Genomic DNA, 23,305 nt, shown 5'->3' with positions numbered 1-23,305 from the left:
GCTTTTTAAAGTGACCAATCAGATTCAATTTTTAATGCTCCGTTTAGTACAAATAAATTCAAAATATGGAATTCATTTGTAAATGAAATCTGTGAATGAATTATTCATGTTTGGTATAATTAGTTCAAAACATGTAATTTAATTAAATTCTATGTAACTATGTATGAAATAAATTTATAATTGATAATTCATTTGCCTTTTTTTCCCTAAAATATCCTTGAAATAATAATTATATAATAATAAATATCAATTATATTTATGTTATGCTATATAATTTTTTGTATACTTTTATTAAAATAAATATATAAAAAATAATATTAATAAAATTATTTCTTTTAATTTGGTTATGAATGAATATTTAATTTGAATCTCTCTCCTCAACAGTAAAAAAAGCTCAAAATATTAAATATAAAAAATAAAAATATTAAAATAAAAAACAATAATAGAAAAATATTTTTCTAAAAGAAAATTTTTTTACATGGTTTTGATCAAGTTTGATAAATAAATAAATTAAATAATTAAAAATTGAAAAATTGGCTTTATAGAAGAAGAATGGTAGTTTTGTCATAAAAGTTGGATGATTTAGTTTTGTGGAATTCATTTAGAAATTTCAACTATTTTTAGGAATTTGGTGTAGTTATATTCAATTCCATAGAATTGAATTCTGGAATTGAAATCTACATTTTTTTTTTCATTCCAAACACAAAAATATAGATTTCTAAATAAATTCTATAAAATTTTGTGGAATTCATTCGTTTCAAATAAAGGGTTAAGCTTTGATTTAAGTGACATTGGGGAAAATTCATTTTAAAATATTAATCAAGTGAATCAAAGAGAGTGCTCTTTAAACTTATAAGGAATTTAATTTTGATCAATACACAAAACTGATTTAAAAATATTTTAGTTGATATTAATAAACTACCTTAACATGATATGAATAAATAAATGAAAAAGGGAAATCCCAACAATAGAAACTCAATATTCCTTTGTGTGGATGAGATTGAGATTTATTGAAAGGGAATTTAATAAATTATTCAAAACAAAGCTTCTAAAAATTGAATAAATCAAGCTCTATTGAAATATCAACATTAAGTTATTATTTGAATCATATTAATGATTGTCATTTTGTTTGAGTGAATAATTGTACGTCAGCGATGCAGGGTATATATGTAACAAGAGTTCTCGAATTCAATCTTCATTAAATATACTTGCAAAGAAGGGTAAAAAACTTTAACTGTGATTAAATCCCAATTAAGTTTCAAATCGAATTAAATGGTCCCTAATAACAGAATATCTGTCCCGAACTGGATTAACCGGTCTCTAATAATACAGTTCATATACCAATAATTTAAAAAGAAAAAAAAAGAATCCAAAGTCCCAGAGGTGGAGTGAAAACGAGAATGAAAAGCTAACTTTTGGCATGAGACTCTAACAAGAAGAAGAATATGTAATCAAACTCCTTTGAGCTTTTGGTTCAAATTATAGGTAAAAAGTGATGATCTGTGTATCTGATAGAGTGGCCCATTAAAACTCATATTTGAATTTGACACATAGACACCATAATTATTAAATTTGTACTCAAATAACCATGAATGCTCTTTCTTTCTTTCTTCTTTTGTTCTTTGCCACACTGCAGAGAAATCGAGAATCTCGTGAAAGTACTTATACAACTTAATTATTAAACCCTCAACTTGCTGATTTGGTTCAATTATTAGATCTGTATAATTTTTTTAAATTGATTTAAAAATCCCCATTACAATAAATTAGATTGCCAACAATTTAATTTGGACCGAAATCGAATCAAATTGATTTATCAAAATATCATATCAAAATCAATTGAGATGTTTTAGGTCAAATTTGATAAAATTAACTGTTTTAGTAATTTTCTTTTCAGAAATATTACGGTAGAATTTATTAATTAGGTGCTTGGCCGTCAAATTTTGACAATTCAAAGAAAATTGTACAAATTAACATTAAAAATTTAGTATTTTATTTTAAATTTCCATGCATAAAAGAGAAAAGGGAAGAATTAATTTAATTGAAATAGAATAATATATAGTTTGGGGTCAATGATTGATGATTTTAACAACATTATCAGGGTGTGATTGGGTGCATGTGTTCCCAATTAAATAATTTCATTATCAAAATAAAAAAGACAGTACATTGAGAAGTGGGGACTCCTAATTCTATAGTATTGAGAGCCCATGTGATGTGAGCCTAACTCACACTTACTCTTTGTGTTCTGGGGAACTTCAATTAATTACTGACATCACATTCCCTCAATTTCAAATTACAATTTGTTAGTTAATATAGTTAACTTCTCAATCTCTAACTGACAACACCTTTCAAATGTTACTCTCTGCCTATAAATGTTTTAATTGCTGTATAATAATTCTAAATGACTTATATTTATGGACAAATGGAATAAGTATTATGGAATATATATTTATAAAAATATTTGATTAAGTCTTATATAAAAATGATAATTATAAGCGTATATATGACTTAAGTTAGACTATATGGGCGGTTTTGCTGGTCCGGATATAAATGTTTGATTTTGTTAAATTTTTTCTGGATAATAATAATAATAAATGAAAAAAAAATTAAAATTTTGAAAAGTGCATAGGTAATAAGCTTACCAAACCCATGAATAGTTGGACCCCTAATTATATTTACATATTAAAATATATTTAAGTGAATCTGAATCAAAATCAAAGATATTTTTTCAGAAGATTCTAAATATGCCATAAATCAAGCAATAAATTAAGTTTCCTTTTCTTGTCTATTAATCTCCTGTTCCCACATGAAAACTAATTTTCTAGGGAAATCACAAAATTTCCAACAAATGATGAATATAGTAAGGGTTAATAAATAAAAAATAAATAAAAATGTACAAGCAAAAAGAAAGAAGAACAATTCAAGGATTAGTGAAAATGGATAAAGGTTTGTCAAGCTTCAATGGAAAAGGAAAAACAAAAATGGGGATAGCAGCTTAATGTGATAGAGATGGGGTGTATCCTAGCAACCAAGCACAGCAACTCAAAGCCCTCATCCAGCAAAGCCCCACACTTACAATAGTAGCAGTATATTCAGATATTTGCATCACTAAGCCAATTTTGTCTTGGCTTTGGCTGCTGGTGGCTGCCTATGGGCACCTTCACATGTGAAAATACTGTCCCATGTGATGAGCTAACCTGTTTATGGTTGTTCTCATCAACTTATACTATAATATCAGCTGCACTTCACTTATTAATAAATTATTCTCATTTTCTGGTCGTGGTTGTTCCACAATAGTAGTTGTTTCAGTAGTTCTTAATTGTTTAATTAACATTTTATCAAACACATTTTATCATATTAAAAGCGTTTCATAATCGGCTTCTTCAAATTTTAAACCTCATTGTAAGCGCTATATTACTGAAACATATAAATAACACGTAATATTTTGACCTTTAGTTAAAATATTAACCGCTATTTAAAAAGTTATTGTGGAACATCGGCCATTGCACTAAATTTATATCACAAAGTAGTTTATATATTGAATTAAATTATTTATTTGGTACAATGAAAGTTCTTTTTTTTTTCCTTCTAATTTTGTATATATATAAACATTAATTCTAATAATTAATGTTTCTAGCATTTTAGTATCACTATTATTATTTCTTTTTGTTCCATGTTCGGTGGATCGAGGGCACTTAATTAGCATCTGATTTAAATCTTCAGTGTAAAGTGGCTTCGAATCTAATTTCAGCAGTGTAGATCAAAGATGTTTCGAATGCCAGTTCTTAAATGCTCTAAACATGAAGATTTGCTAGCTCCTCCACTAGCATTATATATCATTATTGCTGGTGCACCCTTTTTTTAATTATTTTTTATATTTGCATATAGAAGGCAAAAACCAAAGCTTTTTAATTTTTTTCAACTGATTTTTATTAAACACAAATGATACAAAAAAATTCTTTAATTTCAATATAATTTTCGCTAATTTTATTTTAAATTATTAATCAATTCTTATATATTTTTTTTTTTTGACAATTATAAATTACGGCCTTCATATAATTGTATCGAAATTCAATTAATATGGTGAATAAAACAAACAATGTAGATCCCACATATAATATGCTATTGCTAAATGAGAAATATATTAATAATCACATCGAACGTGATGGTAATCACACGGAAGCCGTATTTATTCAGAACAACAAAAATACAAATATTGATTAATAAAATTAAAAAAATTGACTAAAATTATAAAAATATGGAAATTGAGAACTTATTTGATTGAAGATAAATTGTTTACTACGGTGAAAATCTTTAAAAAAAAAATTAAATTTATTATCTAATATACAGGAAAACAAGAACTCAACTATTTACCCGATTTTTCATTTTTCGTTTTCCAAGAACACATGCGAACACCGTAGCAACCGATAGGCAGCGGCTGGCGGGGCATAATTTGTGTAAATGTGTAGTGAATTGCCGACACAGAAAGCACATAAGCATATGCAGATTTATGAAACTAACACTGATAGTAGTAAAACAAGTGTTCCCTGACCAAAAGGCAGCCCTTTCTACATCAAATTAAAAGCTCCGCAACTGACTTTACCTTCTAAGAAGAGAGAATAGCGAGAAGCACAAAGCAACCAAATGGCCAACGGTAACTATCAGAACCCAGAAAAGATTAACAAGAATGTGGCTTTGTCTGAAATGTTTGTCTATTGTCTGTTTGGTAAGATGTCCATTTTTAGTATTACAAGTGGACTCATAATTTGAACAATAAGTTTAGATGATCATAAACTCCATGCATGCATGCATCATAAAAAAAAACAAATGCCTGTTCTCTAATTTACAATACTTTCTAAATGCCTTTCAATTATTTGGATTCTCTCAATATATAATTTATTTCTTTTTGTTATTTTTTTATACTAGCAAACGTATTTGGATTCTAAATGCCTTTCAATTATTTGGATTCTCTCAATATATAATTTATTTCTTTTTGTTATTTTTTTATACTAGCAAACGTATCCTCCGTTTCCAATTTAACCGTTGGATGAACGATTAATTATTTTCGATCATGAGCAATTATGTTTGAAATTTTTTCTAAGATGCCGACTCAATTGCTTGTTTCTGCGATCATCAGAGTGGAATTTAATTCACTTAACCGGTAAACCAAATTGTCTTGAGTATATATATTTAATATGCCTTGTTTCATTAATTTAAGCTGATAAACCACAATCTTATAATTTTAAAATTATACATCATTTAGTATAAATAAATTAAAAAACAAAGATATTATTTAGAAATGAAAATCATATTTCATATATTATAACTTAATCAATTAGTATTTGAAAACACTTTGTCATTTTAATCAGTTACTTAAAAATACCACAAGATAATTAATTTATATTATTTTTTAATTCAATAATATAAATCTAAAATTTTTTTAATTTTGAAAATGACTTTAATATCATATCATTGTCTGGAGCAGCTAATTAGTAAAATGATTAATGTTCAACAATATATAGTTGATTCCATAAATATGAATTGGCTCGAAAATGTCTTTAATTATTATAAATAAATAAATTTAGGTATATACCATATATATAGTTTAATATATAATACAACTATCTCTTTAACAAATTAGAATCATTAATAGAAAAATACAAAACTATGTATTCTATGATTAATCAAGAAACAATCATTTGTTGAGGGACTTGAGTTTATTAAAAGCAAATACAGGAGTAGCTGAGGCTATTATTTGTTGAGTTCTCCATTTTAACAAAAAAAAAAAAAAACATTGAATGTAGGCAATAAAGGGCCATTAATGGGCTTGTGCCTTCACATTTTAAGTTTAGGCATGGCTTATCTAATGGCTATAAAAGCCCAAAATGATAATTATAAATAAATCCATGCTATTCAAAATTTAGTGAAACGCAGAGTTTTGGCGGTAAAAAAAAAAAAATCAACATATAATAAAAACGAATTATAGACAAAAGGCCAGGGCGAAAAAAATTAGGGATTTCAAGTGTTGAAGCAGAGCGGAGTTGCAGAGCAAGCAGCTTTATCATCCTTCTCTGTTCGATTTCTCTCTGGTTCTCTTCTTTTTCTTGTTTTGATATTGAAATTTCTCGTTCTTCTTAGCCCATCATTCTGTTTCTTTGCTACTTCCTTGCTGAACTTATGTTTATGTTGTAGAAAATTATGATAATTTTTTTTTGTTTCTTTAGTTGCTATTTAATTCTAATTTTTTATTTATTAATTTTGTTGAATGCTGGTTTTACGAATTCAAGTTCTATGTCTTTACCTATCTTTTATAGTTGATATTCTAATTTTTTAGTTAAATTTTATATTGTTACTGGCTTAGTTATTTCTTTTCAGAAAAAAAAAAAAAAAACGAGTTGCATTGTTTAATTGGAAGAAAAATGGATGTCGCAGAAGTTGAAGATATTGTCATTGTTGAATTGTTCATTACCTGTGAATTTCTTTTGAGTTGGTATTAAATAAATGTTGAATTCCTTTATTTTTGAAGTTGTTGTTATGTTTATCCTTAGTAGTGGAGATTCCTTAAAGTTATGTTTTGTTAAATTTTTTATGGTTGAATATGCATGAAAGTACCATTTCCTACTACTCTGTATAGCTATATTTTCTGAATTATTATCATTTTATGATTCAATTTTGTGACACAAGTTTATTTTCCCTCCACAAATTTTAGGTTAAAGCAAGTCTTGATTATTTTCATCAACTTCTTTCTGCTCTTCTTCCATCCTCCATGGCTGTAAGTACCAGTTTAAATGCTTATTTCCATTTCTTTCTTTCCTTATTCCACCATTTCTCCTACTCTTTAATTGCCTTAAATGTTCTTGCATGTAAAAAACAAAAGGTTTGAATTTTATTTTCGTGGGTTATTTCTAATATTCCAGTTCTTCTCTGCTATTTAAATAAGAGACAACAATTTCTTGCATGATCTTGCTGGTTGATGGGTTTAGATTGAATATTGCAGACCATACCAGTTAATCCTAAGCCTTTCTTGAACAACTTGACTGGGAAGACTGTTATTGTAAAACTCAAGTGGGGAATGGAATACAAAGGCAAGCCTATCTTCTTTTTCTTTCTCTTTATCTTTTTGCCTTTTTTCCTTTTTTTTTTTTTTTTTTTTGGGTCTTTCTTTAGTTTTCTTCTTTTTACTCTTAGTTTTCCTTATCTTTCAATTGGTTCCCATTTCAGGTTTTCTCGCTTCAGTAGATTCATACATGAATCTACAGGTACTGCCTCAATTTTCTTGTATAACTTGATTTTTTGTGGCACTATCCCATGTAGCTTATTTGTTGAAATAATAATCCTTTTCAATTCCGTTGGAATTCTTTCTTTTGTCTTGTTTCAGCTATTTTTACTCTTTGATTTAGGTTGTTCTAACCTCGTATGATTAATGGAATCCAATATGCAGCTTGGCAACACTGAAGAATATATTGATGGACAATTCACAGGAAATCTTGGAGAGATTCTGATTAGGTAACTTAAAATAAATGCTTCCTAGTGTGAAAACTGTGTCTAAGGCATGGGTCATAAGTTAAAATTTCTTTCCAGTTGCTGGGAAGGTGGATAAAAGTAGAAATTTCAAGGTCTTCAGCTTTTTGGAAAAACCATCATACTGTTTTGTTTTTTATTCATCTTCTTAGCTTTGAGTCTGAGTTTTTATGTTAGAAGGCAGCATTATGCTTCTCTGACGATAAATTTGCATTTTCTCACATCTTTAATTTCACATTTGAAGTTTAGATTGTAAATTTGTCATTATTTTCTGGAAAAACATGTGAAGGGGCATTGATAACTTTTTTGGTGGATAGATATGTCTTGTACTCAATAATTTTGCTGGCTACTGATGTAAAGGCTAACATCCTTAGAATTTTGTTTAAGTGATCAAGTTCAGTTCTGTAGCTGATTAGTGAGGTCTTAAAAACTTCGTGCTAACTGGTAAAGAGTTTAAATTATTGAAGAAAAATTGCTAGTCATTGGATAGTGGTGGAGTTTAAGTTCCTTATCGGCCAAATATTGGTGGATTATTGGGGTTGGAGGGACTATTGAGCTAGGGAAAGGAAGGGCTCCCCCAATGGCAGTTATGTAGCACCACTATGTATGTATAATGTTTTGCATTATTGTTTGAACTGCCATTGAAAACAATAATGGTATATTGAAAATGTTATTTAGAGGATTATTAAATTTTGTTTTAAGATAAATCACATGCTCTAGTCATGAATAAATTGAAAATTGTTGAACATTACTCCCAAATTTCTTTCTCCCACATCATCCAAAACAGTGCTTTTATGGCAAAGCAATTTCAATCTTGTTGCCAAATAGACCTGTTTGGTTCACGGAATAGCATGACATAGGAATGGAATAGGCTAAATGCATAAATTCATCTCTTTACTTTGTGCAAATGATTTACTTGTTTTTATGTTATTACTCTTGCAGATGCAACAACGTTCTCTATCTTCGTGGTGTTCCAGAGGATGAAGACATAGAAGATGCAGACCGTGACTGAGAAGTGGATGAGTCTCATTGAATTAATATAACTCTTGCAGTTCTACTCTTCATGTTTGACTTCGAATCCCGTCCATGACATTTACTGTTGCTCGATTAACAAATTGACATCACTAATTCTGCCTTGGATTTGTTGTATGTGGAATCTTGAATTAGGTGATTATTAGAGATCGTCTGATTGCGTGCTCTATGGTAAATTTACACTTCTGTGTTGAATAACCATCTATTACAGGAATTCGGAGCCTTCTTACTACTAATGTACTCGCCTGAAAAGCACTTCTATTCCAAAGATAGAGTGCTGCTAAATTTTGTACATGGGTCCTTAACCCATTGCTTGTCCTTTTCACTTCAATTCCTGTAATTAAAATTAGGGGTAAGCCGAGCTGAATTTGAATCTGTCAGGCGAAGCTTGGTTGGAAACTTGGCGAGCCTGAAATTATTTGAGGCTTGAGTCCAACTCAAAAAGTTTTAAGCTTGAGCTCGACTCGAGGTTTGAGGTTTAAGTAAGTCTAAAATAAATATTATGTATATGTATATATAAAAGCTTGATAAACTTTTGAATTGAATATCATTAGGATTGAGCTCAATTTAAGGCTAAAGTTTAATTTGAAAAGTTTTAAGCTCGACCTCGACTTGAGATTCGAGGCTTAAGTAAATCTAAAATAAATACTCTTTCTGTCCTATTTTATTTGTATGGTTTAACAAAACACGTATATTAAGAATTTAGTCAACAAAAGTTATTTTACCCTTCTTTACTTTTAATAACTCATTAAGATATTAAAAACTCTTTATTCAGTAAACAATTATAAATGTTATTGTGGGAAAAATAATTGTTTATATGTCTAAATTTAAAAGCCTTACAAACATTTTAGGACATTCAAAAAAGAAATAATAAGCAAACAAAATGTGACAGAATGAGTATTATATATGTTTATATAAAATCTCGATAAATTTTGATAATTTTTTGAGTTGAACATCATTAAAATTAAGTTCGGAGTCGTTTGCTAAACAGTTCTTCTCAAACTCAATTTCAATTTGAGCCGAATTGCGGAGTTCAAATAACTCGTGAATTGGGTTGGCTCATTTACATCCACAATTAAAATTATGGTGGGACAATTAGAGTATTGTAGCATATAGCCTTCAAATTACTTTTTTTTTTTTTTTAAATTTGGAAAATTCCATTTTATGATAATGACAATACAAATGTTACTGAAGAAGGATTCAGTTTGACGCCCAGCTGGTGAACAAGAAAGGCATCTCGTGTGCGTACTGATCTGGCATGACAGGTTTGATTCTCTATATTTCGAAACTATAACCAAATTTTTGCTAAATCAGCGCTATTCTTTTTTACAAATATCTGTCTTTGTTCTGTTGCTATATTACCTCCAAAAATAAAGGTGAAAAAATTGATTGAAGAATTTTAATATTATTGATATTCTTGTTCCAGCTCTATCAAAGTTCAAAACAATTAATAACTTTGCAATTGAGGTTTACAGATAATTAATATCACTAATTAATATAATATTAATTGTAGTCTTTCATTAAAATCCAAATCAATTATGTCAATTAGGTAGCGGTTTTAGTTGATCTTTTTATTTATGGGAGGAGTGGAGGTCTCGAGTTCGAGTTCTTTCAACCATAGTTATTTTCATCACTTTGATGAGCTAAGAGGTTACTTTATTACGTAACCCGTAATGTTATTTCGATCCATAAAAATTTGCAATAAATTTTAAAAAAATTTAATACCTTGTATCGTTTGATAATATTTTTCAACGTAGATAAGATGTAAGATGGCTAAATCAAAGATCTCCATTTTGCCAACTCAAAGTAAAAAGATCTCCATTCTGAAAATTAAAGTAAATATCTTTGCAATGGAGTTTATGCGCTGTGACATCCAACAACTTACCTCACATGGAAATATTGGAAATCCTCCTCCGATGGCTTTGACTTAGGCTTGCGTGACAAAAGGGCCGCCGCAGTTGCCAATTAGTTTTTTTTATTTACTTTTTAAAAAATTAATATTGAATTGTTAAGCACCGAATACTTTAATTATTAAAATTTCTGATTTTTTTTTTTTTTTTTCATTAGCTCTGTATCCAGGAAAAATACACCTTAAAAGTTATGAGATTATCTGGAAAGAAAATAAAGGAAAATAGCTGGAAAGGGATTTTGAAAAAAAAAAAAATTTCTTTTCCGTGTTTGGATACCGAACAAAAATTCAATTTGTTTCCATTTATCAATTTATTATTATAATTTTTATTTATTCTCTAATTTGAAAAGAAAATTTGTCTTTTTTTTCCCTTCATTTTTTCAAATAAAATAATAATTTTTTTATTATTTTTTTAAATTAATTTCCTTTCTTTCCTTTCCTATTTTCTACCCTTAAATTTTCTCCTCTCAAACACCGACTTTGCACACAAATATTAAAATATTAAAATCATTAATGGGACTGAAGCATCCTTCAAAATAAACAATTTAAATTAAATGATGCTTCAGAATTGCTGTTTCAAGAGCATTTTTAATTTTTTTTATTAAATGTGTCAATTTTACTGAATAAACTGCAGCCTCCATCTATTGTTTCTTGCTTGCAAAATTTCACCTGAAAAACAATTCATTTTGATAAATAATTCTAAAATTAAGATCTGTCATAGTTTTTTTATTTCACATTATTTTTGTCCAAAATCCCTAAAACATAAACACAAGAAAATGTACATTTTTTCAAAATATGAAACAAAACCTAATGAAGTCAACGAGACAAGAACACCGTAGCCATAGCACCGCAAGTTCGTAGGGTTCAAGCAATCACTGTCTGTGTGTCACTCTATTCACTTCCTCCAAGGATATATAAAGCTGAAACTTTTTTTCTTTTCACATTTTAACTTTTTTTTTTTTTTTGACATTTTAAATAGTTGGTAGAATGCAAGAATGTCGGTACATGAAATTAACAAGTGATGGGTTTTATTCATCCCTGTCCTACTCCTTATTCCTCCTGAATTACGACATGCAATGCAAACGACCAAACAACATCCAAAGGACTGTTAACCACACCATGGATCATATATCCGTACTGAGCTTACAAATATCTGTGCACCATTATATATAATCATATATATAATCAGGAGGCGTAAGTTTCGGATATTAGAATATAAAGATTTTTTAACATTTTCAGTAAAATATACTTTTCGGATATTCAATTTGTGCATTGTTGATTGTTATATATATACTCATTGTCTCTCTTCTTTTTTAGCCAAATGTATAAAAATTCCTTAATATATTCCAAAATCTCTAAAGAATTTCAGTCATGCCTGCATCCCAAAAACTAAATTTTATTTATTTATTTATTTATTTTTGATTTCTCCCAATGGTTTTCAATTGATTTTGAAAATGGACAACATATTTATTAACACGAATTGGTGACATTGGAATGTATTAAAACAAAGAATATCCTTTCGTTATAATACAAGAAGTTGACAGTTGATTATGAAGACAAGGAAAGAAGTGTTTATAGAAAATAATTGAAAAAGGAAATAAAATATTTATGAAAGGAATTGAAAAGGAAACTAAAAGATATTAGATTTAATTAGATTGGTGATTAATTCTGTAAATTTTAATATCATAGAAAAATATGCTCTAGCATTAATATTGTCCATTCTGGCAATATACATAGAAAAAAAAAAAATATATATATATATATATTAAGCGATGGTAAATAATAAAATGCGAATAATTTTTAAAAAATTTATATTGTAATTGATTTAATTTATGGAATGGTTCATATATGCAAATATTGTCGTCGAAGAATATTACTTCTCTTTCTTTCTTTTTTTTTTTTTTTTTTTTCGTTTTTACACCTTTTTAACTTATTTTATCCTGATAAGAGATTCACTAGTAAAGAAATAACTTAGTATTAAAAGACATGATGCATAGATTTGATCATGTATTTTCAGTGATTATTTTTATATCTCTTGAATTTTGCGGGAAGCTTATTATGACTTTGTATTTTCACATTTTAATAATAATTATACTTATGAAATATGAAAGTATAAGATTATAAATAAACAAATGTTTCATTTTGACAAGGACATAGTTATTACTAAAAATAAGAAAGTATATAATCATGATTGAACTCTTATAAATTTCAAGATACTAAAAAAATAATTGACTATATTTCAAGGTCAAATTTATAGGCCAATATTAAAATTGATAGTTTGTTTGGATGGATGTAAAATGTGAGTAGATGTAAGATATGCGGTGAAAATATCTTGGAATTTCAAAATTCCTTATTTGATTTGGATGAAAATGTGAAAGAGGGTGTAAAATAAAATTATTTTACACTCTTCTAGCCTAATTTTCACTCTATTTTGAGAAGGGAATAGTTTCATTTTACACCCTTTTTTACTTCCTTCCCCTTCCCAAACATGGCATAAGTCGTATCGATTACATGCAAAACACATATTTGAGTTTGAGACAGGAAATCATATACTTTATGATGGATGAGGACTAAAGTTAAAAAAGTATGTCTAGCAGTTACACCATTACCACTGCCAAACGAGTACTTGTCAAATATTGACAAAATCATGCCGTGGATTCAGGTTGGTTAATTAGTGATGGTCCCACTTTACTACACAATCACATGCTGATATCTTTTCACATTTCATAATCCAACGGCTGAAAATACATTTTGTTTGAAGACAGAATCTTTTTGACCCTCCTATCACAAGATATCTCCTCCATTGATTATCTTTCCTTGATCATGAAACTTGTAGAATCTCCTTTTAACCATTTTGAAATTCTTTTAAGATTAAATTGATAATCTCTTTCATTTAAAAGTGAACCTAAATTCTCTCTTTCTGTGACTAGACTTAAAGAATGAAGTACTCTTCCTCTTCTTCTCCTCCTTCTTCCTCTCTTTTCTTGTATAACAAAAAGGACGGATGCATCAGCATGGGGAAGAATAAGATAGTTCCTTTCTTGTTATCTTCTTTAGGTTTAACCACCATTTTCAGTTTGTTCCTTCTTTATTCTCCAAGCCCTTTTAAGATTATTCCTAAACATGATGATCACCATAACCAAAAGCTCCATTTGATCAATCTAAAAGAGGGTATTGTTTCTTTTTCTTTCGTTTTTCCTATTACTTAATTTTCTTTCTGTTTCATTTTTCCATTAATTTACTTGTTTGGTTTTATTTTGCAGAGGAAGAGAATTGTGACTTGTTTAAAGGTAAGTGGATACCTGACCTTAGAGGGTCTTTGTATACAAATTCAAGTTGTTCAACAATTCCAAGTTCAAAGAATTGCTTTAGAAATGGCAGAAAGGACATAGATTTCCTGAATTGGAGATGGAAACCAGAGAAATGCGACGTTCCAAGGTTTGATCCAAAGGGTTTTCTGGACATTGTTAGAGGGAAAACATTGGCATTCATTGGTGACTCAGTTGCCAGAAACCATATGGAATCACTTCTTTGTCTCCTATCACAGGTCAGTTTCTCTTTTTAAAACAAAATAATTATTCTGGAATTAAAATTTAAACTCGCAATTTTATAGTTTATAATTCTTAACTAATTAGCTAAATATTATCTTGATTACATTTGGAATTTGAACAACCATATCAATGGCGATAACAACAATTAAATCTTAATTCCAAACTAAACTAATTGGCATTGGCTGTATAATTCTTAGGATATTTGAGTATATTAACCATATTAGTGAAAAAATATTTTTAAAAATCCCAACCAAACAAGTGGAGAATTGCAATTGGCAATAAGAATGCTATTTTGTCTTCTTTTTACCATTTCGGGACTATACTGCCATATACGGTTTTCTTGACATATTTGTAGTAAATTTAGGTATAGGTCCAATCATGCTTTATTATTTTGCAATTAAGGCTTTCTTTCTTTCTTTTTTTTTTTTTTTGTCCTTGAGCAAATCATGTGATTAAGGCTTATTTTTCCAATTAGGTACCAAAACTATTTTTTTGAGACAATATCTTGTTTCTTATTATTTTATTGCATAATAATTACATCTCAAAGCAAGGGACCTAATGTATAAATTTGACTCAGCACTTTTATCCCGCCAAAATGATAATTTTTCAGGAGTTCAATCATGACTCAATTTTTTTTTATAAAGGACATAGTTAATACCGATAAAATTCAGGTGGTCATAAAAATAATTATGGAAAATACTAAGTTGAAATTTATGCATTAAAGGTAAAGCAAAGTATCTTGGATGAAACAAACTTATGGAGGCAAAGCAAAGTACTTGACATGTTAGGTGTCTTTGCACTGCTAAAGTAAGAAAATTATGTTCAGTTCTAAACAAGGGTTTGGGATATCAATGTTAGGGTTGGCAGTACCATCAGCTATTTGCTATTTTGGGAAAAGTAATAATACTTGTGATGATGATATAATCCGTCAGTTGAAATTTAAAAATAAATAAATAGAAAAACTGTATAATTAACATACTATAAAATGTGAAACGCAAAAAGATCAGTTGCTCTTCCTAAGTCATGATTCTGAAACTAAACCCACAAAAATTATCAAATTTGATGAATTTAGAAAAACTGTTGCACAGCTAAGCATAACAGTGAAAAATCATATATTAAAAAAAATCATATTCAATATGCATGGAGATAGTATTTATTGGAATTAATAATTGACTAATAGATTATATATTTAATAGTATATAAGGAAAATTAAGATAAGATACTGATAATTTCTCCTCTTGGAGAATTTCCAAATTGAATTAACTTATCATCACGCAGGAAGAAGTTCCAATAGATGCATACAAGGACAATGAAGACAGGAACAGAATATGGCATTTTACTGCCCATGACTTCACCCTGAAAATCCTCTGGACTAAATTTCTAGTAACCGGAGAAGAAAGAATGATCAACGGAACTTCCTCCGGCGTTTTCGACTTGTACTTAGACAAGATCGACAATAATTGGGCAAAGGACATACGCGCTCTAGATTATATTATAATTTCTAACGGACATTGGTTTTTCAGGCCATTATACTTACATGAAGGTTCAGATATAATAGCATGTGTATATTGCAACGAACCAAACATTACAGATAAAGGAGTCAATTTTGCTATTAGTATGGCATTTAGAACTGCATTAAGTCACATTAACAACTGCAAAAGATGTAAAAGGAGCATGGTGACCTTATTAAGGACATTTTCACCATCCCATTTTGAGAATGGGTTTTGGAACACCGGAGGTGGCTGCAATAGAACAACTCCTTTCAGCGAAAGGGAGATCGATTATGGAACTCGTGAATGGGAGATAAGAAACATGCAAGTAGAGGAGATCAAAAGGGTGAACAAAGGAAGAAGACGAGCGAACAGGTTTAGTGTTATGGACGTAACCGGAGCTATGCTTATGAGACCTGATGGGCATCCAGGAGCTTTCTGGGGTAATAAATGGATGAAAGGGTATAACGATTGTGTTCATTGGTGCTTGCCTGGTCCTATTGATTTGTGGAATGATTTGTTGCTTGCTGTCCTTAGGAGGCTAAGTTGATATTATCAAGAGGGAGAGCGATTAGGTAGAAAGAGTATACAGGTTTTTTATATACTAGTAATAAATGTCCAATTTTTTTCTTTGGACATAATTCTTAGCTGGAAAGTACAAGAATTACAATGGATACAGAAATAAATATCATGTTAAGATTCATTGGTATTAAAAGAAATACTTAAAAATATTATGTCATTAAATAACTCATAATTGAAAAATATACTTAAATATTTTTAGGTATAAAAATAACAAGTAATATGAGATTCTTTTGGACCAAACTAAACAATAGAATCATATTCAAGAATTGTATTCCATTCACATTTTCATGACCCACAAGCAGCCTAGCCTAGCGTTTAAAATTTGATACTTCCTTCAAGAAATCTCATATTTGAATCCCCCAACATTTTCTATTCTGTAGGTTGTAGCTTATTTAACTAAAAGGTCTCGAACCCGATAAATTAACAAGGAAAATAAGAATTCAGATGACCAGGGTAACAAAAAAAACAGATGGATTCAGAAGTCCAACAATGTCATCCTGTTAAATGAAATAAAATAAATAAATAAATAAACATTCAAATGGCCAAATACAAGACACGAGAAATTGTAGACGTAAATGGAGCAACTGCATGTTCAGACGTCAACAACACAGAAAAGTAGAATAAATATAAAATATCTTGTATCCCTCATTCTCAAATCCTGTATGAAGTGCTAACTAGCAAGAAACTTCAAACGTAGACAATTTAAAAGAACATAAGCTACATTTGATAAGCTGCAATGAAATATAATATAAAGTAATCAAATTGAATTTTAGTGATTGATACCACCGGTTTATGAAGCTTAAAAAACAGGTTTTCCAAGCTTACCTTAAAAGTGATCCTAATTATGAGGTATGTGTACAAGGCAATGCAAGAATATCTGTAAAGCAGGTTGATAAAAAAATAATTAGTATCAAGATCATAGCACAATTAGCTTTGCTCCTGCTACATTTATACCAAATACAGGATGTGCGCAGAGACCACCTACAGGATGCCTCAAATGTACTGACTCCATCTTGATCGACGTGGGAAAATGGATTCCAGCATGCCAATCCCATTACAAAGACATAAAAAATACCACCATCATAATATGAAAAGCTGAATCAGATTGAATTGGTTGTTTAAATTTCTAGATCCCAACTGGCCATGCTCAGTTCTAAAAAATTAGACCCACTACCAAACCAAGCTTCTAAACCACACAAAGAAGCATATTTGATATTTGGGATTATTCGATTTGAACAGACAATTACCTGTTCTTGAAATCAAACACAAGACCAAACCAAGCTTCCACAATTGAAAGGGCACCAATACTCGGCCAATTTCAGGAGGGATTACATATTTGATTTAAGCAGTGAACAAAACCTGCACCTAAGTTAGCATTGCAACTCTACTTTAGAATATGATGCTTGAAATAAGTAATAATAGCCGTTGGAAGAGAGATAACCCTCTCTGCTCTTATATATAGATTTAAAAAGTGTACTGCTTAGGTACAAGGGATAATATCTTATCTACAATTTGGCTGTTTCAGATATTCTGAATGCCCTATCATGCAAATGATTCCCTAGTTCTTTCTTTTACCCTGCAGTGAATTCTTTTCATGTCATTAATTAAATAAAAACAAATAAATAAAGAACATGAACCCCACTAGAAAGGCAAAGAACAGTTTTAGGAACATAAAAATCCGGATTTAAAGAAGCACCCTGCACTCATCTGACAGAAAATGCAGCTTCTTAATGAGATACAATCATCTTAAAAACTGACGTTTCAAAAACAAATTCTTCTCCAAATTAAATAAAAGAATGGGTGGAGAACTCGAAATTACCCTAAAGCAAAAAATAACACATTGATCACTAACTATTAGTGAAGAAAATGAGCACACATGTTAAGTGATATAGAACATGAAGTGCATAAAAAATATATACATAAAAGAGCGGAAAACAATCTCAAAATCTGACAAAATATGTTGTCCCCTAATCCAAACTGGAAAAAAAAAAAAAAGAAAGATAAACTACTACCATTTCTAAATTACGCTCATAAACACAAAATGCAAATTCTTTACCATGCTCTAAACTATCACCATTCATATGAACCTACATTAGAACCAAAATATGTAAAAAGTAACACATCAAATTATAAATCTAAAATTTCCAAAGTAATACAATATAACAGCACAATATCATCAATAAAAAATAGAAAGTGAAAAACCGTCATCCTTCTACTGAATTATCAAGCGGGAAGGAGAATATTTCACGAACCGGTGAGAACTCCACCAACCCAATATCCATTGCATATCCGGTAACTGGCAACTTCAAGTCTCTTAAAACGCAAAATGCCTCTCCTATTCTTGCCTTTGGCACATCTTGAGCCACTGCACAATACGGAATCCACGAGTCAGGGCGGTACTCTTCACTAATATCACATCCTTCTTTCTTCAAGGCATCATATAGCTGAGATTGAAAATGAAGAAGTGAAACTGAAGGCGTAGGAGCTAAAAAAAGGACATTATTGTCATTTGGAAGTGCCCCAATTGCAGAGAGAGATAAGGGTAATGGCTCCTGCTTTGAAGCAAAGGTCTTGACAATTGCTTCAAGCTTTGTGGGATCAACAAATAAGCTTGAATAGAGGGTTATATGAGGGCGAGACTCGATTTCGATGAGTTGGGTACTGATTTGGCGTCGAGCAAGCACGTTCCAGGCCTTCAAGACCTGGTTTTCAAGGGCCGGATCGAAATAGAGCTGAATTGCATAGCCTTGTGACATTGAATGAACAATTAAGAACTACTTCAAACAGAATAATTTCAAGTATAGAAGAACTGTTAACAAGAGAAACGAATTTTAAGATCCAAAAGACTACACAGATATAGAAACAAGTAATTAATATGTGAAATTAAACTAAAACCTAACAACAAACACGAGAGAAGCAAAAACCTCAGTTGGAAATTGGAACGATCCAGAAAGAGAAAATAGCAGAAAACCCTAGAAATTGCAAATGGGATCAGCACAAAATATAAGACACCCAGTTGAAATTGAAGTAATTAAAAGCTAAAACGAGGTAAAGAAATGTGTAAGACAATTAAAAAGAGAGGCCAGTTTAGAGAGAGATCGAAAGGAAGAGAGATGGGCAGCAAGAAGAGCATGTGCAATGGTGGGTCGATTTTACGGGCTCATTTGAAAGAGACAAAGGGAATAAAGAAAGAGATGTTGAAAGGAGGAGTTTTTGATATTTAACAAAAAAAAAAAAAAAAAATGAAGGCAGGAAAAATGATGGCGAATGTCTACTGTCTGTAGGTTTCTCCCACGGATACAGTTCTTTTGTGCGGTGATATTTGAAGAGGAGAGGGAGAAATAATTAAAAATAATAATTATTTTTTAATTAATTTTAATTTGTAATTTTTATTATTTATTTATTTATTTATTTATGAATTGTGGCTTACCAACCACCATTTTGCTTTTTTTTTTTTTTCAAATATCAAATGCCAATTATGCATTTCTATTTATACTGCTTTAAATAATTTTATTAAAATAAAGAAAAGTGAATAAAAAAAATTCTTTTCAATGTTTTTTATAAATGTTTTATTATATATAATTTGATATAAATATTTTAAATTTTTATCATCAATAATTAGAATGAGATAATCTGAAGTTTTCAGTTCAGATGACCAAAAAAAAATGAATTTTAACATTTTTATAATTTTGTTCAATTCTTATAATTTTAAAAAACGATATGTGTAGGGGTGGCCACGGTTCCGGAATCGAGCTGAAAATTTCCGGTTCCGGTTCCGATTTGGAACCGAACGGTTTCGGTTCCGGTTCTAGTATGGTGTCAAAACCGACGGTTCCGATCGATTTTTCGACCGATTTTTCGGCAAATCGCATAATTTTAAATTTTAAATTTTAAAAATCGGTTTTCAAAATTTAATAAATTTGTGAAAGTTATTTGTAAAAAAAAATACACCTAAAAAATTAAAAAATGCTTCAATTAAATTTATTTTTTTAAAGACTTGAACTTAATTATTTTTTAAAGAGATTTCACAACAAAATAAAAAAAAAACCTGACAGTTTCTAACGGCTAGAACCGGCTGTTCTAACCGGTGGTTCCATCCGGTTCCGACCGGTTTGTTGAAACCGCCGGTTGCGGTTCCATCAAAACTGAAATCAGAACCGAATTGAAAATCTCTAGTTTGGACCAATTCCGATTCTCACCGGTTTTAGTTACGGTTCAGGATCGGTTCAAACCGACGGTTCCGGTTCCCGAAACCGTAATATGGCCACCCTTAGATATGTGGACTCTGCTCTTCTCCAAGACCTTTTAAGCCTAATAACCCATTCTTTCAAAGCGCTTTACTGGGCTGGATCAATTATTATTAGACCCAACTAGTAGATTTAGGCCTATATCAACAATATTCAAATTTAAAGTTTTTTTTTTTTTTTTTCCCAAACTCGAGAGGATATTTAAATCAAAATGTATTGTCAGGTTATATTTTTTTATTAAAAAATAAATCCTTTTCATTTTTGGGACAATTTCCAATTGCCTAATATATCAAGATATCCCGGGTTTTGTAACCTTATGCAATTTTACTCCATTTGAAACTTTTATATCAATTTTGCTTCAATTTCAACTTTTTATAGCAGTAACACCCTTAACTAAAATTAAAAATTAAATTTTACATAAAAAAATATTTCACTCGTTTTACAAAATTAACAATAAAGATAATATTTTAAATTTTCTTTAAATATCAAATTATATTTTAGTGGACGTCACAATTATACATTTAGAAATATGATATTTGAGATATGCAAATTTAAAATAATTAAAAAGTTATTAGAGTATTTTGTATTAAGTGCATACTAATAATTTGACCATGCTATCAAATCCAAAAATTAATAGAAATAGTGTTAGAACCGCGCAATGTGCGGAACAATATTAAAGAATGAAATAATCTTTTATAACATCATTCAAAATGACAAAATTGTATAATAAAATGATCATAAAATGTATTATAAAATTATATCTCATTTTGATATGCCGAAAAAGTTGCAATGTTAAGATATTTTATATTCCATAACGTGTCAAAAAAATCAAACAAATTGATAAACATTTATATTAAAGAGATTGTTTTGATTTCTCAATCTATACAATCATACAGACTCTTAAAAAAGTAGCATATGAATAAATGATAAATTAGGAAGTATACAAAAGACAATATGTAGTATAAATAGTCCTATATGTACACACACATAGATTACTTTAGTTAACTGTAGAAATATCATTGAAATATATCATTCAAATATCATTGTTAAATCCTCTTGTAGAATATCAAAGGATAACATGTAGTATATCAAGAGATATTTAATAAAAAATATTTTCATCTTGTAGCACCATCTCCAGAGAGAATGCACTGTTTGAGTTATCATGTTTTGGAACTTGCCACAAATGCACCATACATCCCTTCAGCTCATTGATGAAATCAATTTGTAAAAGCTATAATTTAAACCAATCAGATTTCTGCAATTAATTAAAGAATACAGAATTTATGCACTTGTTCTTCAAGTGTCATATTTAGAGATTTGAATAACAACTTATATTTAAACAATTAACAAAAGCATTTTGAGAAATGAACAAACACATCTACATAAAATATCAATCTTGAGGAATGAACAAACACGTTGATATAAATTACTTGTATGAACTTTTGTTTTTTTTTTTTTTTTTTTCGTTTTCTATTTATGTTTCTAATATTTGTCATTCTATAATTCAAAAGACTGACGAGTGACAAATTATGTTACTTCATTCGACTTCTATATAAAGCAAACTACTCTCCTTAGATTATTATATTTAAAATTTATTTTATTTGTTATTTATTATATTTCACTTGTAGACTATAAATAATTGCGTGATTTTACTTATTAGTATATTTATTTTTTTGATAAATTAAAAATTCATAATAAATGATAAAAATAAATAAAGAAAACTTTAAATATATATAAATAATTGATACGAATTAAGTTTGATTAAAAATATAAATAAATTAATATGAAGAAAGAAATAATATATGTTATTTTCTCTTTAACTTATTTTTTAGTCTTTGACCATTATAATAAAAAGGGCAAATTATAATCCTACTTGTATTATTTACAAAAAATAATTATTTTATCTTTGTTTTTTGAAAAAAGATTGACATACTCATCGTAGTTTGAGTTTGTTACATTCATTTGTCGTTTATTCCAATATTTGCGATTTTAGATCATTAACGAAGTATATCGTCAAACTTTCCATGAAGTAGATTATCAATTCTACTCACGAAATAGTTCATTCAATTTCCCTCAAAAAAGAGAAGTAAGTTCTTTAGAGATGACTAAAGAAGCTGCACTTCCCTAGTTTAAGTGTAAAATTTGATCATATTATCTAAATACACTCAAATATATATCATGAATACAATTGTAATTTGTAGATTGAGAGCAATTTACTTTTAGGAAGTTGATTTACATACCAAATAGATTCAAATTATACTTTGTAGGAAATAATTTCTTTGGAAATGTACTTCCTTCGCAGGAAATGCGTAATTTTGAGCCAAACAATGTCTATATTCAGGAGAATTATATATATTTAACGATTAAATACTAAATAAAGTGAAAGGAGAAAGGTTAAATAAAAGAAAATAAGTCAATCATGTGTAGTCTGGTGGGTCTTCTCAATTAAAAGTGGGGGATCTCTCGAGTTCGATTCATGGAGACCTTGAGATTTAATAATCATGTGAGAAGTGGGAGATCTCGAGTTTGAGTTCTCTCGACCACAAAATTTTTCATTAATTTGGTGAGTCAAGGGAAGACTAGCCCTTGTTATATAACTTATAATATTATTTCGATCCATTAGACCTTCCAATAAATAAAAATAAAAGAGAATAAAGGCTTTAAAAAAGAGAGAATAAAGGAGATATGTGCTTTAATTCCATTAGTATTAGAACCTACGAGATGTGCAGAGCAATATTAAAGGATAAAATAATCTTTAATACATCATTAAAAAATAATATAATTGTATAATAAAATGATCATGAAATGTATTATAAAATTGTATCTCATTGAAAGATGTTAAAATAGTTGCAATGCTAAGATGTACCTTTTTAAGTATCCCGCGAAACCTTTTATAAAGGTATGCAATAGCAAAAGCCATATATAATATAACTTGCTTTAAACAATACTACTTAGGACCCAAAATATGGCATGAAC

General features: G+C 29.3%; 3 protein-coding genes across 4 annotated transcripts; 2 read left to right on the top strand and 1 right to left on the bottom strand.

The window, feature by feature from the left end:
• Window positions 1-5,948: 5,948 nt before the first annotated feature.
• LOC105642007 (putative small nuclear ribonucleoprotein F) lies at window positions 5,949-8,717 on the top strand. Of its 2 annotated transcripts, none has more exons than XM_012226682.4 (6): window positions 5,949-6,086; window positions 6,707-6,769; window positions 6,995-7,082; window positions 7,219-7,256; window positions 7,439-7,503; window positions 8,461-8,717. In XM_012226682.4, the coding sequence occupies exons 2-6, from the start codon at window positions 6,764-6,766 to the stop codon at window positions 8,528-8,530; spliced, it is 267 nt and encodes an 88-aa protein (XP_012082072.1). In that variant the 5' UTR covers window positions 5,949-6,086; window positions 6,707-6,763; the 3' UTR covers window positions 8,531-8,717. The 2 variants fall into 2 exon arrangements, with proteins under 2 accessions (XP_012082072.1, XP_020537949.1); XM_020682290.3 differs by having other exon boundaries at window positions 5,971-6,070.
• A 4,567-nt stretch (window positions 8,718-13,284) lies between these two features.
• On the top strand, window positions 13,285-16,203 carry TBL22 (TRICHOME BIREFRINGENCE-LIKE 22). The gene is made up of 3 exons (XM_012226669.4): window positions 13,285-13,630; window positions 13,723-14,006; window positions 15,289-16,203. Exons 1-3 carry the CDS (start codon window positions 13,399-13,401, stop codon window positions 16,048-16,050), a joined length of 1,278 nt encoding a protein of 425 aa, XP_012082059.1. The 5' UTR covers window positions 13,285-13,398; the 3' UTR covers window positions 16,051-16,203.
• Window positions 16,204-18,188: 1,985 nt separating this feature from the next.
• Window positions 18,189-19,394, bottom strand: LOC105641991 (hypothetical protein). The gene has a single exon (XM_012226657.3). The coding sequence runs from the start codon at window positions 18,836-18,838 to the stop codon at window positions 18,287-18,289; it is 552 nt and encodes a 183-aa protein (XP_012082047.1). The 5' UTR covers window positions 18,839-19,394; the 3' UTR covers window positions 18,189-18,286.
• Between the last annotated feature and the right edge of the window lie 3,911 nt (window positions 19,395-23,305).

Source organism: Jatropha curcas, chromosome 11 (assembly GCF_041381405.1).
Source record: "Jatropha curcas cultivar XTBG-Jc1 chromosome 11, XTBG_Jcur_1.0, whole genome shotgun sequence".
Lineage (NCBI taxonomy): Eukaryota > Viridiplantae > Streptophyta > Magnoliopsida > Malpighiales > Euphorbiaceae > Jatropha > Jatropha curcas.
The sequence above is the reverse complement of the archived record's forward strand: the minus strand, read 5'-3'. Positions and strand labels throughout refer to the sequence as shown.

Excerpts from the sequence above, each read along its gene's own strand:
- LOC105642007 (XM_012226682.4), top strand. Across the intron at positions 7,083-7,218 it reads GTGGGGAATGGAATACAAAG|GTTTTCTCGCTTCAGTAGAT; the intron begins GCAAGCCTATCT and ends TTCCCATTTCAG. Across the intron at positions 7,257-7,438 it reads ATTCATACATGAATCTACAG|CTTGGCAACACTGAAGAATA; the intron begins GTACTGCCTCAA and ends TCCAATATGCAG.
- LOC105641991 (XM_012226657.3), bottom strand. The coding sequence starts at position 18,838 with ATGTCACAAGGCTATGCAATTCAGCTCTATTTCGATCCGGCCCTTGAA.
- TBL22 (XM_012226669.4), top strand. The coding sequence starts at position 13,399 with ATGAAGTACTCTTCCTCTTCTTCTCCTCCTTCTTCCTCTCTTTTCTTG. Across the intron at positions 13,631-13,722 it reads TTTGATCAATCTAAAAGAGG|AGGAAGAGAATTGTGACTTG; the intron begins GTATTGTTTCTT and ends TTTATTTTGCAG. Across the intron at positions 14,007-15,288 it reads TTCTTTGTCTCCTATCACAG|GAAGAAGTTCCAATAGATGC; the intron begins GTCAGTTTCTCT and ends ATCATCACGCAG.